General features: G+C 39.8%; 1 protein-coding gene across 1 annotated transcript in view; it reads right to left on the bottom strand.

Annotated features, from left to right (window-relative positions):
* INTS7 (integrator complex subunit 7) overlaps positions 1–13493 on the bottom strand; it is an 88523-nt gene that overhangs the window by 62616 nt on the left and 12414 nt on the right. Inside the window, exon 2 of the mRNA XM_055583023.1 lies at positions 1020–1149. Coding sequence (XP_055438998.1) covers positions 1020–1149 — 130 coding nt within the window. The remainder of the gene's footprint in view (positions 1–1019; positions 1150–13493) is intronic.

Genomic DNA, 13493 nt, shown 5'->3' with positions numbered 1-13493 from the left:
ATTCTGTTTTACCACAGAAACAGTCAAAAGTCTGTACAGTCATCCTGTGATATCCTCAGTGTGCAGGGGAACTGATTCCAGGACGAGCCCCCCACCAAACCCAAATCCTTGGAGACTGAACTCCCTTCTGTAAAATGGCACAGTGCCTGCGCATCCTTTCACATAGTTTAAATCATCTCTAGATTACTTATAATACCTAATACAATGCAAACGCTATGTAAACAAGTATAAGTACAATGTAACTAGTGGCCAGTGGGTGGCAAGTTCAAGTTTTGCTTTTTGGAACTTTCTGGAATTATCTTCCCACATATTTTTGACCCATGGTTGGTAGAACCGATGGATGCAGAACCCTGAGATGAGCACTAAGCATAAGCAGTTAGCAGAGCCTGCAGCCCTACAGGAAGGCACCCAAACAGCCGTAATGTAGAGAGAAGCCTGGGAGCCAAACTCAATCTCCTCAATCCTACTAGAACCAAGAAGATGGTCTTCCTTCTCTCAAGCTAATTCTACAGCTTCTTTTCTGCAAGTCTGATTAGGTGTGTGTGTAAACACACGAGTATATGGAGAATGGTGGAAAGAAGTGGGAGAGGGAATGGCATAGAGAAAGAACAGGTATATATTCAGGCTTTGCTTACATGTTTCAGGCACTTCACAGTTCTCATGTAACATGTAATCTCATGTTATAAAAATAAATTGTTAAATCAGAAACTTCTCAAAATGAACTGCACAAAGCCACAGATATTTCCAAAATACACAATTATATATCAAGGTTGTCTTTCATTTTGAATTATCCTGTCCCCCAAAGAAATAAGTACTCTCTGCCTTATACTCTTTACTTTGGCTCAAAATGCTATTAAATTTCACACTAAAATTTGTTGTGAATTTCCATGTGTGTCCACTAAAATGGTAAAAAACCATCATGTGGAAGTCCTAAAAGGCAAAAAGAATACACACTATAATATAAAACAAAGAAATGTGAACAAAGTGCTTTAGGGCACCAAGGGCTTAAAAAGACTTACCCAACTCTGAAAACATCAGCTAACTTTAGGAATGCAGAATTGATGAGAATGGGGAATGGATACTTCTGAAAGAGCCTGGGAAAGCGGACAACTGCTTCACACTGTTCACCAAGCTTGCCAGATCTTAGACCTATGGAAACCATTAAAAGGAAAGAACAGATTAGAAATTTTTGACTATAGTAAGGCAAAAACAACAAATACCAACATAGTATTACAGACTAAAATTATTTACACAGTAAAATTACAATCATTCTTAACAATTAGATAAAGTACAACAGTAGCTCGTTATGTTTTCAAAAATAAAAACGACACATGAAATAGTAATTTTGGCAAGTGCCACCTTCTTAAGATATAATGAAAGAGAAACTTTTTTTTTAAAAGGTTGACTTGATAGAATATTTGGGGCCACAAGTAAATTTCAACAAATATGCAAGGACTGAAATCATATTATGTATGTTCTCTATTACAACACAATGGAATTAAATTAAAAATCAGTAAGAGAAAAATATTTTAAAATGTTCAAATATACTGGAAATTAAGCAACACAGTTATTTAAAAAACCCAATAAGATGAATCATTGAAAGAATTATAAGTATAAAAGAAGAAATCAGAAGAGAAATTTAAAAGAGGAAAAAAAGAAAGAAACTAAATCCTTAATTTGCACCATATACAAAAATTAATTCAAAATGAACCACAGACGTAAGAGTAAGACCTAAATTATGAAGCACATAGAATAAAGGAAGAAATCTTTGTATGCTTGTATTATGCAAATAATTCTTAGATAAAACACAAAAAGTGGGCTTTTTAGACTAAAAGATTAAAAAATGATAAGTTAAAAGTTCATAAAAATTTAAAACTTATGCTGTTCAAAATATACTTTTCTGAGAATAAAAAAACATGCCACATACTGGAAGAGATATTTATAGAACATGTATCTGATAAAGGACTTCATCCATAGTTCTTTTTTTGTTGTTGTTCTTCAATTTTATTTTATTTTTAAACTTTACATAATTCTATTAGTTTTGCCAAATATCAAAATGAATCCGCCACAGGTATACATGTGCTCCCCATCCTGAACCCTCCTCCCTCCTCCCTCCCCATTCCATCCCTCTGGGTCGTCCCAGTGCACCAGCCCCAAGCATCCAGTATCGTGCATCGAACCTGGACTGGCAACTCGTTTCATACATGATATTTTACATGTTTCAATGCCATTCTCCCAAATCTTCCCACTCTCTCCCTCTCCCACAGAGTCCATAAGACTGTTCTATACATCAGTGTCTCTTTTGCTGTCTCGTACACAGGGTTACTGTTACCATCTTTCTAAATTCCATATATATGCGTTAGTATACTGTATTGGTGTTTTTCTTTCTGGCTTACTTCACTCTGTATAATAGGCTCCAGTTTCATCCACCTCATTAGAACTGATTCAAATGTATTCTTTTTAATAGCTGAGTAGTACTCCATTGTGTATATGTACCACTGCTTTCTTATCCATTCATCTGCTGATGGACATCTAGGTTGCTTCCATGTCCTGGCTATTATAAACAGTGCTGCGATGAACATTGGGGTACACGTGTCTCTTTCCCTTCTGGTTTCCTCAGTGTGTACGCCCAGCAGTGGGATTGCTGGATCATAAGGCAGTTCTATTTCCAGTTTTTTAAGGAATCTCCACACTGTTCTCCATAGTGGCTGTACTAGTTTGCATTCCCACCAACAGTGTAAGAGGGTTCCCTTTTCTCCACACCCTCTCCAGCATTTATTACTTGTAGACTTTTGGATCGCAGCCATTCTGACTGGTGTGAAATGGTACCTCATAGTGGTTTTGATTTGCATTTCTCTGATAATGAGTGATGTTGAGCATCTTTTCATGTGTTTGTTAGCCATCTGTATGTCTTCTTTGGAGAAATGTCTATTTAGTTCTTTGGCCCATTTTTTGATTGGGTCATTTATTTTTCTGGAGTTGAGCTGGAGGAGTTGCTTGTATATTCTCGAGATTAGTTGTTTGTCAGTTGCTTCATTTGCTATTATCTTCTCCCATTCTGAAGGCTGTCTTTTCACCTTGCTAATAGTTTCCTTTGATGTGCAGAAGCTTTTAAGGTTAATTAGGTCCCATTTGTTTATTTTTGCTTTTATTTCCAATATTCTGGGAGGTGGGTCATAGAGGATCCTGCTGTGATGTATGTCAGAGAGTGTTTTGCCTATGTTCTCCTCTAGGAGTTTTATAGTTTCTGGTCTTACGTTTAGAACTTTAATCCATTTTGAGTTTATTTTTGTGTATGGTGTTAGAAAGTGTTCTAGTTTCATTCTTTTACAAGTGGTTGACCAGATTTCCCAGCACCACTTGTTAAAGAGATTCTCTTTAATCCATTGTATATTCTTGCCTCCTTTGTCAAAGATAAGGTGTGCATATGTGCGTGGATTTATCTCTGGGCTTTCATTTTGTTCCATTGATCTATATTTCTGTCTTTGTGCCAGTACCATACTGTCTTGATAACTGTGGCTTTGTAGTAGAGCCTGAAGTCAGGTAGGTTGATTCCTCCAGTTCCATTCTTCTTTCTCAAGATCGCTTTGGCTATTCGAGGTTTTTTGTATTTCCATACAAATTGTGAAATTATTTGTTCTAGCTCTGTGAAGAATGCTGTTGGTAGCTTGATAGGGATTGCACTGAATCTATAGATTGCTTTGGGTAGTATACTCATTTTCACTATATTGATTCTTCCAATCCATGAACATGGTATATTTTTCAATCTGTTAGTGTCCTCTTTGATTTCTTTCACCAGTGTTTTATAGTTTTCTATATATAGGTCTTTAGTTTCTTTAGGTAGATATATTCCTAAGTATTTTATTCTTTCCGTTGCAATGGTGAATGGAATTGTTTCCTTAATTTCTCTTTCTGTTTTCTCATTATTAGTGTATAGGAATGCAAGGGATTTCTGGGTGTTGATTTTATAGCCTGCAACTTTACTATAGTCATTGATTAGTTCTAGTAATTTTCTGGTGGAGTCTTTAGGGTTTTCTATGTAGAGGATCATGTCATCTGCAGTGAGAGCTTTACTTCTTCTTTTCCAATTTGGATTCCTTTTATTTCTTTTTCTGCTCTGATTGCTGTGGCCAAAACTTCCAAAACTATGTTGAATAGTAATGGTGAAAGTGGGCACCCTTGTCTTGTTCCTGACTTTAGAGGAAATGCTTTCAATTTTTCACCATTGAGGATAATGTTTGCTGTGGGTTTGTCATATATAGCTTTTATTATGTTGAGGTATGTTCCTTCTATTCCTGCTTTCTGGAGAGTTTTTATCATAAATGGATGTTGAATTTTGTCAAAGGCTTTCTCTGCATCTATTGAGATAATCATATGGTTTTTATTTTTCAATTTGTTAATGTGGTGTATTACATTGATTGATTTGCGGATATTGAAGAATCCTTGCATCCCTGGGATAAAGCCCACTTGGTCATGGTGTATGATCTTTTTAATGTGTTGTTGGATTCTGATTGCTAGAATTTTGTTAAGGATTTTTGCATCTATGTTCATCAGTGATATTGGCCTGTAGTTTTCTTTTTTTGTGGGATCTTTGTCAGGTTTTGGTATTAGGGTGATGGTGGCCTCATAGAATGAGTTTGGAAGTTTACCATCCTCTGCAATTTTCTGGAAGAGTTTGAGCAGGATAGGTGTTAGCTCTTCTCTAAATTTTTGGTAGAATTCAGCTGTGAAGCCGTCTGGACCTGGGCTTTTGTTTGCTGGAAGATTTTGGATTACAGTTTCAATTTCTGTGCTTGTGATGGGTCTGTTAAGATTTTCTATTTCTTCCTGGTCGAGTTTTGGAAAGTTGTACTTTTCTAAGAATTTGTCCATTTCTTCCACATTGTCCATTTTATTGGCATATAATTGTTGATAGTACTCTCTTATGATCCTTTGTATTTCTGTGTTGTCTGTTGTGATCTCTCCATTTTCATTTCTAATTTTATTGATTTGATTTTTCTCCCTTTGTTTCTTGATGAGTCTGGCTAATGGTTTGTCAATTTTATTTATCCTTTCAAAGAACCAGCTTTTGGCTTTGTTGGTTTTTGCTATGGTCTCTTTTGTTTCTTTTGCATTTATTTCTGCTCTAAGTTTTAAGATTTCTTTCCTTCTACTAACCCTGGGGTTCTTCATTTCTTCCTTTTCTAGTTGCTTTAGGTGTAGAGTTAGGTTATTTATTTGACTTTTTTCTTGTTTCTTGAGGTGTGCCTGTATTGCTATGAACTTTCCCCTTAGGACTGCTTTTACCGTGTCCCACAGGTTTTGGGTTGTTGTGTTTTCATTTTCATTCGTTTCTATGCAAATTTTGATTTCTTTTTTGATTTCTTCTGTGATTTGCTGGTTATTCAGCAGCGTGTTGTTCAGCCTCCATATGTTGGAATTTTTAATAGTTTTTCTCTTGTAATTGAGATCTAATCTTACTGCATTGTGGTCAGAAAAGATGCTTGGAATGATTTCTATTTTTTTGAATTTACCAAGGCTAGCTTTATGGCCCAGGATGTGATCTATCCTGGAGAAGGTTCCATGTGCGCTTGAGAAAAAGGTGAAATTCATTGTTTTGGGATGAAATGTCCTATAGATATCAATTAGGTCTAACTGGTCTATTGTATCATTTAAAGTTTGTGTTTCCTTGTTAATTTTCTGTTTAGTTGATCTATCCATAGGTGTGAGTGGGGTATTAAAGTCTCCCACTATTATTGTGTTGTTGTTAATTTCTCCTTTCATACTTGTTAGCATTTGTCTTACATACTGCGGTGCTCCCGTGTTGGGTGCATATATATTTATAATTGTTATATCTTCTTCTTGGATTGATCCTTTGATCATTATGTAGTGACCAGCTTTGTCTCTTTTCACAGTCTTTGTTTTAAAGTCTATTTTATCTGATATGAGTATTGCTACTCCTGCTTTCTTTTGGTCCCTATTTGCATGGAAAATCTTTTTCCAGCCCTTCACTTTCAGTCTGTATGTGTCCCCTGTTTTGAGGTGGGTCTCTTGTAGACAACATATGTAGGGGTCTTGTTTTTGTATCCATTCAGCCAGTCTTTGTCTTTTGGTTGGGGCATTCAACCCATTTACATTTAAGGTAATTACTGATAAGTATGATCCCGTTGCCATTTACTTTATTGTTTTGGGTTCGAATTTATACACCATTTTTGTGTTTCCTGTCTAGAGAATATCCTTTAGTATTTGTTGGAGAGCTGGTTGGTGGTGCAGAATTCTCTCAGCTTTTGCTTGTCTGAAAAGCTTTTGATTTCTCCTTCATACTTGAACGAGATCCTTGCTGGGTACAATAATCTGGGCTGTAGGTTATTTTCTTTCATCATTTTAAGTATGTCTTGCCATTCCCTCCTGGCTTGAAGAGTTTCTATTGAAAGGTCAGCTGTTATCCTTATGGGTATTCCCTTGTGTGTTATTTGTTGTTTTTCCCTTGCTGCTTTTAATATTTGTTCTTTGTGTTTGATCTTTGTTAATTTGATTAATATGTGTCTTTTTAAGTATGTCTTACCATTCCCTCCTGGCTTGAAGAGTTTCTATTGAAAGGTCAGCTGTTATCCTCATGGGTATTCCCTTGTGTGTTATTTGTTGTTTTTCCCTTGTTGCTTTTAATATTTGTTCTTTGTGTTTGATCTTTGTTAATTTGATTAATATGTGTCTTGGGGTGTTTTGCCTTGGGTTTATCCTGTTTGGGACTCTCTGGGTTTCTTGGATTTGGGTGATTATTTCCTTCCCCATTTTAGGGAAGTTTTCAACTATTATCTCCTCAAGTATTTTCTCATGGTCTTTCTTTTTGTCTTCTTCTTCTGGGACCCCTATGATTCGAATGTTGTAGCGTTTAATATTGTCCTGGAGGTCTCTGACATTGTCCTCATTTCTTTTAATTCGTTTTTCTTTTATCCTCTCTGATTCATTTATTTCTACCATTCTATCTTCTAATTCACTAATCCTATCTTCTGCCTCTGTTATTCTACTATTTGTTGCCTCCAGAGTGTTTTTAATTTCACTTATTGCATTATTCATTATATATTGACTCTTTTTTATTTCTTCTAAGTCCTTGTTAAACCTTTCTTGCATCTTCTCAATCCTTGCCTCCAGGCTATTTATCTGTGATTCCATTTTAATTTCAAGATTTTGGATCAATTTCACTATCATTATTCGGAATTCTTTATCAGGTAGATTCCCTATCTCTTCCTCTTTTGTTTGGTTTGGTGGGCATTTATCCTGTTCCTTTATCTGCTGGCTATTCCTCTGTCTCTTCATCTTGTTTAAATTGCTGAGTTTGGGGTGTCCTTTCTGTATTCTGGCAGTTTGTGGAGTTCTCTTTATTGTGGCATTTCCTCACTGTGTGTGGGTTTGTACAGGTGGCTTGTCAAGGTTTCCTGGTTAGGGAAGCTTGTGTCGATGTTCTGGTGGATGGAGCTGTATTTCTTCTCTCTCCTTTCCAAGAGTTGGGTTGCTTTTCTGGGTGCCTGATGTCCTCTGCCGGCATTCAGAAGTTGTTTTGTGGAATTTACTCGACGTTTAAATGCTCTTTTGATGAATTTGTGGGGGAGAAAGTGTTCTCCCCGTCCTACTCCTCCGCCATCTTGGCTCCTCCCTCCTCATCCATAGTTCTTATGTCTCTAGAAAACTCAGTTTTTTAAATGGGCAAGATATGAAGAGAAATTTCATTAAAAGGGAAATATGGATGGCAAATATAAGCACATGAACAGATGCTCATCATTATTAGTCATCCAGGAACTATAAATTAAAAACAACAGTAAGATACCACTACACATCTACTAGAATGGCAAAAAATTCCCAGTCCATCAACTGGTGAATGAATAAACAAACTGTGGTACCTCCATACTACAGTCTCCTACTCAGCGTTCAAGAAACTAAGATCATGGGATCCGGTCCCATCACTTCATAGCAAATAGATAGGGAAAAAAATACAGACTTCATTTTCTTGGGCTCCAAAATCTCTGTGGGCAGTGACTGCAGCCATGAAATTAAAAGATGTTTGCTCCTTGGAAGAAAAGCTATGACAAACCTAGCTGCTGCTGCTGCTGCTGCTAAGTCGCTTCAGTCGTGTCCGACTCTGTGCGACCCCATAGACGGCAGCCCACCAGGCTCCCCCGTCCCTGGGATTCTCCAGGCAAGAACACTGGAGTGGGTTGCCATTTCCTTCACCAATGCATGAAAGTGAAAAGTGAAAGGGAAGTCGCTCAGTCGTGTCCGACTCTTCGTGATCCCATGGACTGCAGCCCACCAGGCTCCTCCATCCATGGGACTTTCCAGGCAAGAGAACTGGAGTGGGGTGCCATTGACAAACCTAGACAGCATATTAAAAAACAGAGACATCATTTTGCCAACAAAGGTCCATCTAGTCAAAGCTATGGTTTTTCTAGCAGTCGTGTACAGATGTGAGAGTTGGACCATATGCAAGGCTGAATACCGAAGAATTGATGATTTCAGATTGCAGTGCTAGAGAGGACTCTTGAGAGTTCCTTGGACAGCAAGATCAAACCAGTCAATCCTAAAGGAAATCAACCCTGAATATTCATTGGAAGGACTGATGCTGAAGCTGAAGCTCTAATACTTTGGTCACCTGATGCGAAGAGCCGACTCACTGGAAAAGACCCTGATGCTGGGAAAGATTGAGGGCAGGAGGAGAAGGAGGCAACAGAGGATGAGAAGGTTGGATGGCATCACCGACTCAATGGACATTAGTTTGAGCAAGCTCCAGGAGATAGTGAAGTTCAGGGAAGCCTGGGGTGCTATGGTCCATGGGGTCAGGAAGAGTCAGACACAACTTAATGACAGAACAGCAGCAGCAAAAAAAAAGGAACCCGTTACTGATGCGACAACATGGGCGGATCTCAAAATCACCGTGCTAAATGAAAGAAGTCAGACCCAAAAGACTACTGCATGACTATATATTATATGACATTCTGGAAAAGGCAAAACTATGAAGACAGAAAGTGGAAAACGGCTGCCGAAAGCTAAAGAAAGACTGACCACAAAGGGGCACGATGAAGTTCTGGGGGTGAAACATTCCAGGCAGTGGCTTCATGACTACTTACATTTGGTAACTTTTTTACACACAAATTATGCCTCAATGAATGATTCCTTTTTTTCTTTTGGCTGCACTGCTTATGGGATCTTAATTCCCAGACCAGGGATTGAACCCAGGCCCTCAACAGTGAAACCGTGGAGCCCTAAATGCTGGACCACCAGGGAATTCCCTCAATGAATTTGATTTTTCAAAAATTCAACAAACAGTTAATGTTCAATCCTTAAAAAAAATCCATTAAGAATGAATGTCCTGATATGAAATTAATAGTATCACCTCAAATAATTCTTTTATTATTTTGCCACTTATAAAATGCTGATTATATCTGCACAAGAATAAGTGCCCAAGAATACCTCTGTTCAGTAAAGTTTGCTCATTGTTTAAAAATGACAAAGGAAATATCTGGGGTTAAAACAAGGAATGTCGCTCGCCATTCAGTCCTATGAGGAATGAGTCACTGACCTACAGTACACCCTGAAAGGAATTCAGTTTAAAGAACCAGATGAGGCACTCTGTGTTTTAAGGAAAACAGGCCAAACATGCCCTTAGGCAGTTATATTTCAGGGGGAAAAAATTTATCAACCTGGAGTCCTGCATTTTCCCACACTTAGAAAAGCACTGAAGTCATTAACTGAGATGTGTGTTCCTTGAGACTGTCAGTAACCTACCGAGATATCTGCCGGCTTGCACATACTCCTTAGTCAAAATTGCACGATACACTGACCTCTCCCCCTACGTCTTCAGAGCGATTTCTCAAAGCTTTCTGGAAAGCTGTCTCCAGGGCTATAGTCCTCAGTGAGACATTGACTGAAACTGAACTCACCGCTCTTACACTGTGCGGCTGATTCCCAGTGGACAGAGGGCTCTTTCCTGGGTGCCTCTTTGTCTCATTGTGGAAGACTTACAAAGTAAATGTGCACATGCAATTTCTACAACTTACTAATGACTCAAGTTCTGTAGGCACACTCAGGTTAGTTATCTGGTACTTGGAACGTATTTCCTCATAGGAAAAAAATAGCACCATCAGTACTTAACAGTAATCTGATGGCTGCTTATAATAAAAGTTCCTAAGGGAAAATTAATCCAAAATTAATTTCTGAGATATTCAGAACATATCCCTTCTTTGTCTGCTCCCCTCTCCCTACACACCTCACTCACCAACTTCCATACACACAAGAACTGCCACTGGGAGCTCTTGGAGTCTTCTTCCCATTAAATGCACTAAGTGCCAATAGAGACCTTCTGGGTGACTAGCAATGGCTCCTGACGCCTTGAAAAGGCGGTCAAGGGACACAAAGCCAGGACAGTGAAGTGAAAGAAAGGCAAGCCTCAAGACAGAGGTGAAGGCACAGAAGGGAGAGACGTGTGCTTGTGTACATGTGCCGGGGGAACCCAGAGCAACTGGGTTTCCTTCCTTCTCTCTCTCTCCCTGTTAGAGTGATGCACATGACAGCAAAGTTCTGTTTGTAATAAATTAACCTTAGTTGGGATGAAAAAGGGAAAGAAGGAAGTAGTCTAGGTACAAGGAGTCTCCTCAACAGAATATGATCCACTTTACCTTCCCTTTAAAACTGAATCTCAGACCAATTTATTTAAACGGATTCAAAATGTACCAAAGATAATTTTGCATCTGCCAGAGAAATATTCTGATTTCTCTAGTGTGGTCAATTTTTATTCAAGATAGACATTTATTCCTATAACAGAGCCTTGGGTACATGAGCTAAAGAACAGTAAATGTCTTGTTTATTTTCTGATATGAGAGTCTTAGGAGAGAGGAAATGAGAAGGTAGGGTGCAAAAGAGAGAAGCGTATTCAGTTCAGTTCAGTTCAGTCGCTCAATCGTGTCCGACTCTTTGCAACCCCATGAACCGCAGCACGCCAGGCTGCCCTGTCCATCACCAACTCCCGGAGTTCACCCAAACTCATGTCCATTGATGTCGGTGATGCCATCCAACCATCTCATCCTCTAATGTCCCCTTCTCCTCCTGCCCTCAATCTTTCCCAGCATCAGGGTCTTTTCCAATGTGTCAGCTCTTCACATCAGGTGGCCAAAGTAAAGGAGTTTCAGCTTCAACATCAGTCCTTCCAAAGAACACCCAGGACTGATCTCCTTTAGGATGGACTGGTTGGATCTCCTTGCAGTCCAAGGGACTCTCAAGAGTCTTCTCCAGCACCACAGTTCAAAAGCATCAATTCTTCAGCGCTCAGCCTTCTTCACAGTCCAACTCTCACATCCATACATGACCACAGGAAAAACCATAGCCTTGACTAGACAAACCTTTGTTGACAATGTCTCTACTTTTTACTATGCTGTCTAGGTGGGTTATAACTTTCCTGCCAAGGAGCAAGTGTCTTTTCATTTCATGGCTGCAATCACCATCTGCAGTGATTTTGGAGCCCCCAAAAATAAAGTCAGCCACTGTTTCCCCATCTATTTGCCATGAAATGATGGGACCAGATGCCATGATCTGTTTTCTGAATACTGAGCTTTAAGCCAACTTTTTCACTCTCCTCTTTCACTTTCATTAAGAGGTTCTTTAGTTCTTCTTCACTTTCTGCCATAAGGGTGGTGTCATCTGCATAGCTGAGGTTAAGAAGTGCATTAAGGCCTATGATATAGCAACATTCCTGTGGTAGGAGACAGATGAACCTCTGGGCCCGACAGCTGGTGTTTGTTAAGTGGAATAAAATTGAAGCTTTCTTCTCATCCAGACACCCCAAGGACAAAGCTAGTGGCAAAAGCTGAGCTCTGCTAAAGTAGAGAGATAAGGTCCCCATTCCTGAGGTCAGGGAAGACTTCCCTATCTATACATGCACAGGAAGGCTTCTTGGGGGTCAAAAAGGGAAGGCCCTGCCACCCCCCCGCACCCTCCACAGTAAGCGTGGAGATGTAACCACAGGCCTGTGTGGTGGGATTCATCATAACAAAAAGTTGTGCACCCATCTTGGAGAGGGTCCTAGGACCAGTCAGGCATAAAGAAACAAGATAATTAGCCAAATGCAAGCAAAGATCCAGAAGGACTGTCCTATGTAAGTGATTAAACCACATTCTTTCTGCGCTCCTCATTCAGGATGCCCGCCCTCCTCCCCTGGTGTGTGTCTCTGCCTAGCTTCTGGTTTACTGCGCTCCTCCTCATTAGACAGGACACCCAAACCCTTTTGCTCAGGGTATGTAATTCTGCCTTGCTTCTATCTTAAACTGTTTCTGTGTGCTCCGCCACCTGTTATGCTGTGTCTCTAATAAAAACTTTTACCTGTTTTCATGGTTTTTGCCTCCTGAAAACATTCTTGCTTTCAATCGGGGGAAAGAGCCAAGGCCATTTTGTTTCTAGCCTCCAGTCTCTGGCGGTCTACTGGTCAGGATTCCTATTTTCCATCCAGGCTACCCAGGTTCCAACCCTGGAGAAGGGAGCAAAGACCTCTCTTCTGAGCCGCTCACTGCTCTCCCCAGGAGATCATTCCTAGCCTGGGACAGTGTGGTATCCAGCTTGCTTGCTCCAGGCCAATTTTAACTCCAGGATAAGCCAAGCACCTGAAAACCGGGGCTCAGCACAATCAGATCCTACTCTTAGAGGGGTTTAAGAGAGGTTATTCACTTTACTTCTGATGCTAGCTACAACAAATCTGAGGGGAAATGCCCTGATCAAAAGACCTAAGTGTGATCATAAGAATGCTCCTGTGAAGACCTACTGTGGACAGATGTGATTGCCTTTTACTGTATTTTACCTTTTATTCTCCCGCCAAAGAAACAGAGTTCTCTTCCCTTCCAATGCCTGGAGATAAACAGTGCTTAACTTAGTCACAACACACAGGGAGACTAGGAAGAACTAAAGCAAGTTGTGTGTAAACAGCTTATTTAATTAAAATTCATTTGGCAGCAGTGAAATTTCTCCTATTTCTTACTTAAAACGTGCAGAACATTTTGCTAGGCCAATGGTTTATCAGCTCTGGTTCAGCATCAGAAACATTTTTGAAAATTTTCAAAAATGTCTATGCACAGTACTCTTGCCTGGAAAATCCCACGGACAGAGGAGCCTGGTAGGCTGCAGTCCATGGGGTCACTAAGAGTCAGACTCGATTGAGCGACTTCACTTTCACTTTTCACTTTCATGCATTGGAGAAGGAAATGGCAACCCACTCCAGTGTTCTTGCCTGGAGAATCCCAGGGAGGGGGAGCCTGGTGGGCTGCCGTCTATGGGGTCGTACCGAGTCGGACATGCCTGAAGCAACTTAGCAGCAGCAGCAGCAGCAGCAGCAGGGTTCCTCCCCAAACCTAGCAAATCTCCAGGGTGGGGACCCAGGCAGCCATGAGGCTGCTTTGAAAAGAAAGGCAAGTAGATCCTCAAGCTAGTCTTTGCCATGTATCTTATTTGACTTAAAACTATTAATAGTAGATCCCTGA

The sequence above is a fragment of the Bubalus kerabau genome, chromosome 5 (assembly GCF_029407905.1).
Source record: "Bubalus kerabau isolate K-KA32 ecotype Philippines breed swamp buffalo chromosome 5, PCC_UOA_SB_1v2, whole genome shotgun sequence".
Taxonomy (NCBI): Eukaryota; Metazoa; Chordata; class Mammalia; order Artiodactyla; family Bovidae; genus Bubalus; species Bubalus kerabau.
Note: the sequence above shows the minus strand (reverse complement) of the source record. Positions and strands in the feature narration are given on the sequence as shown.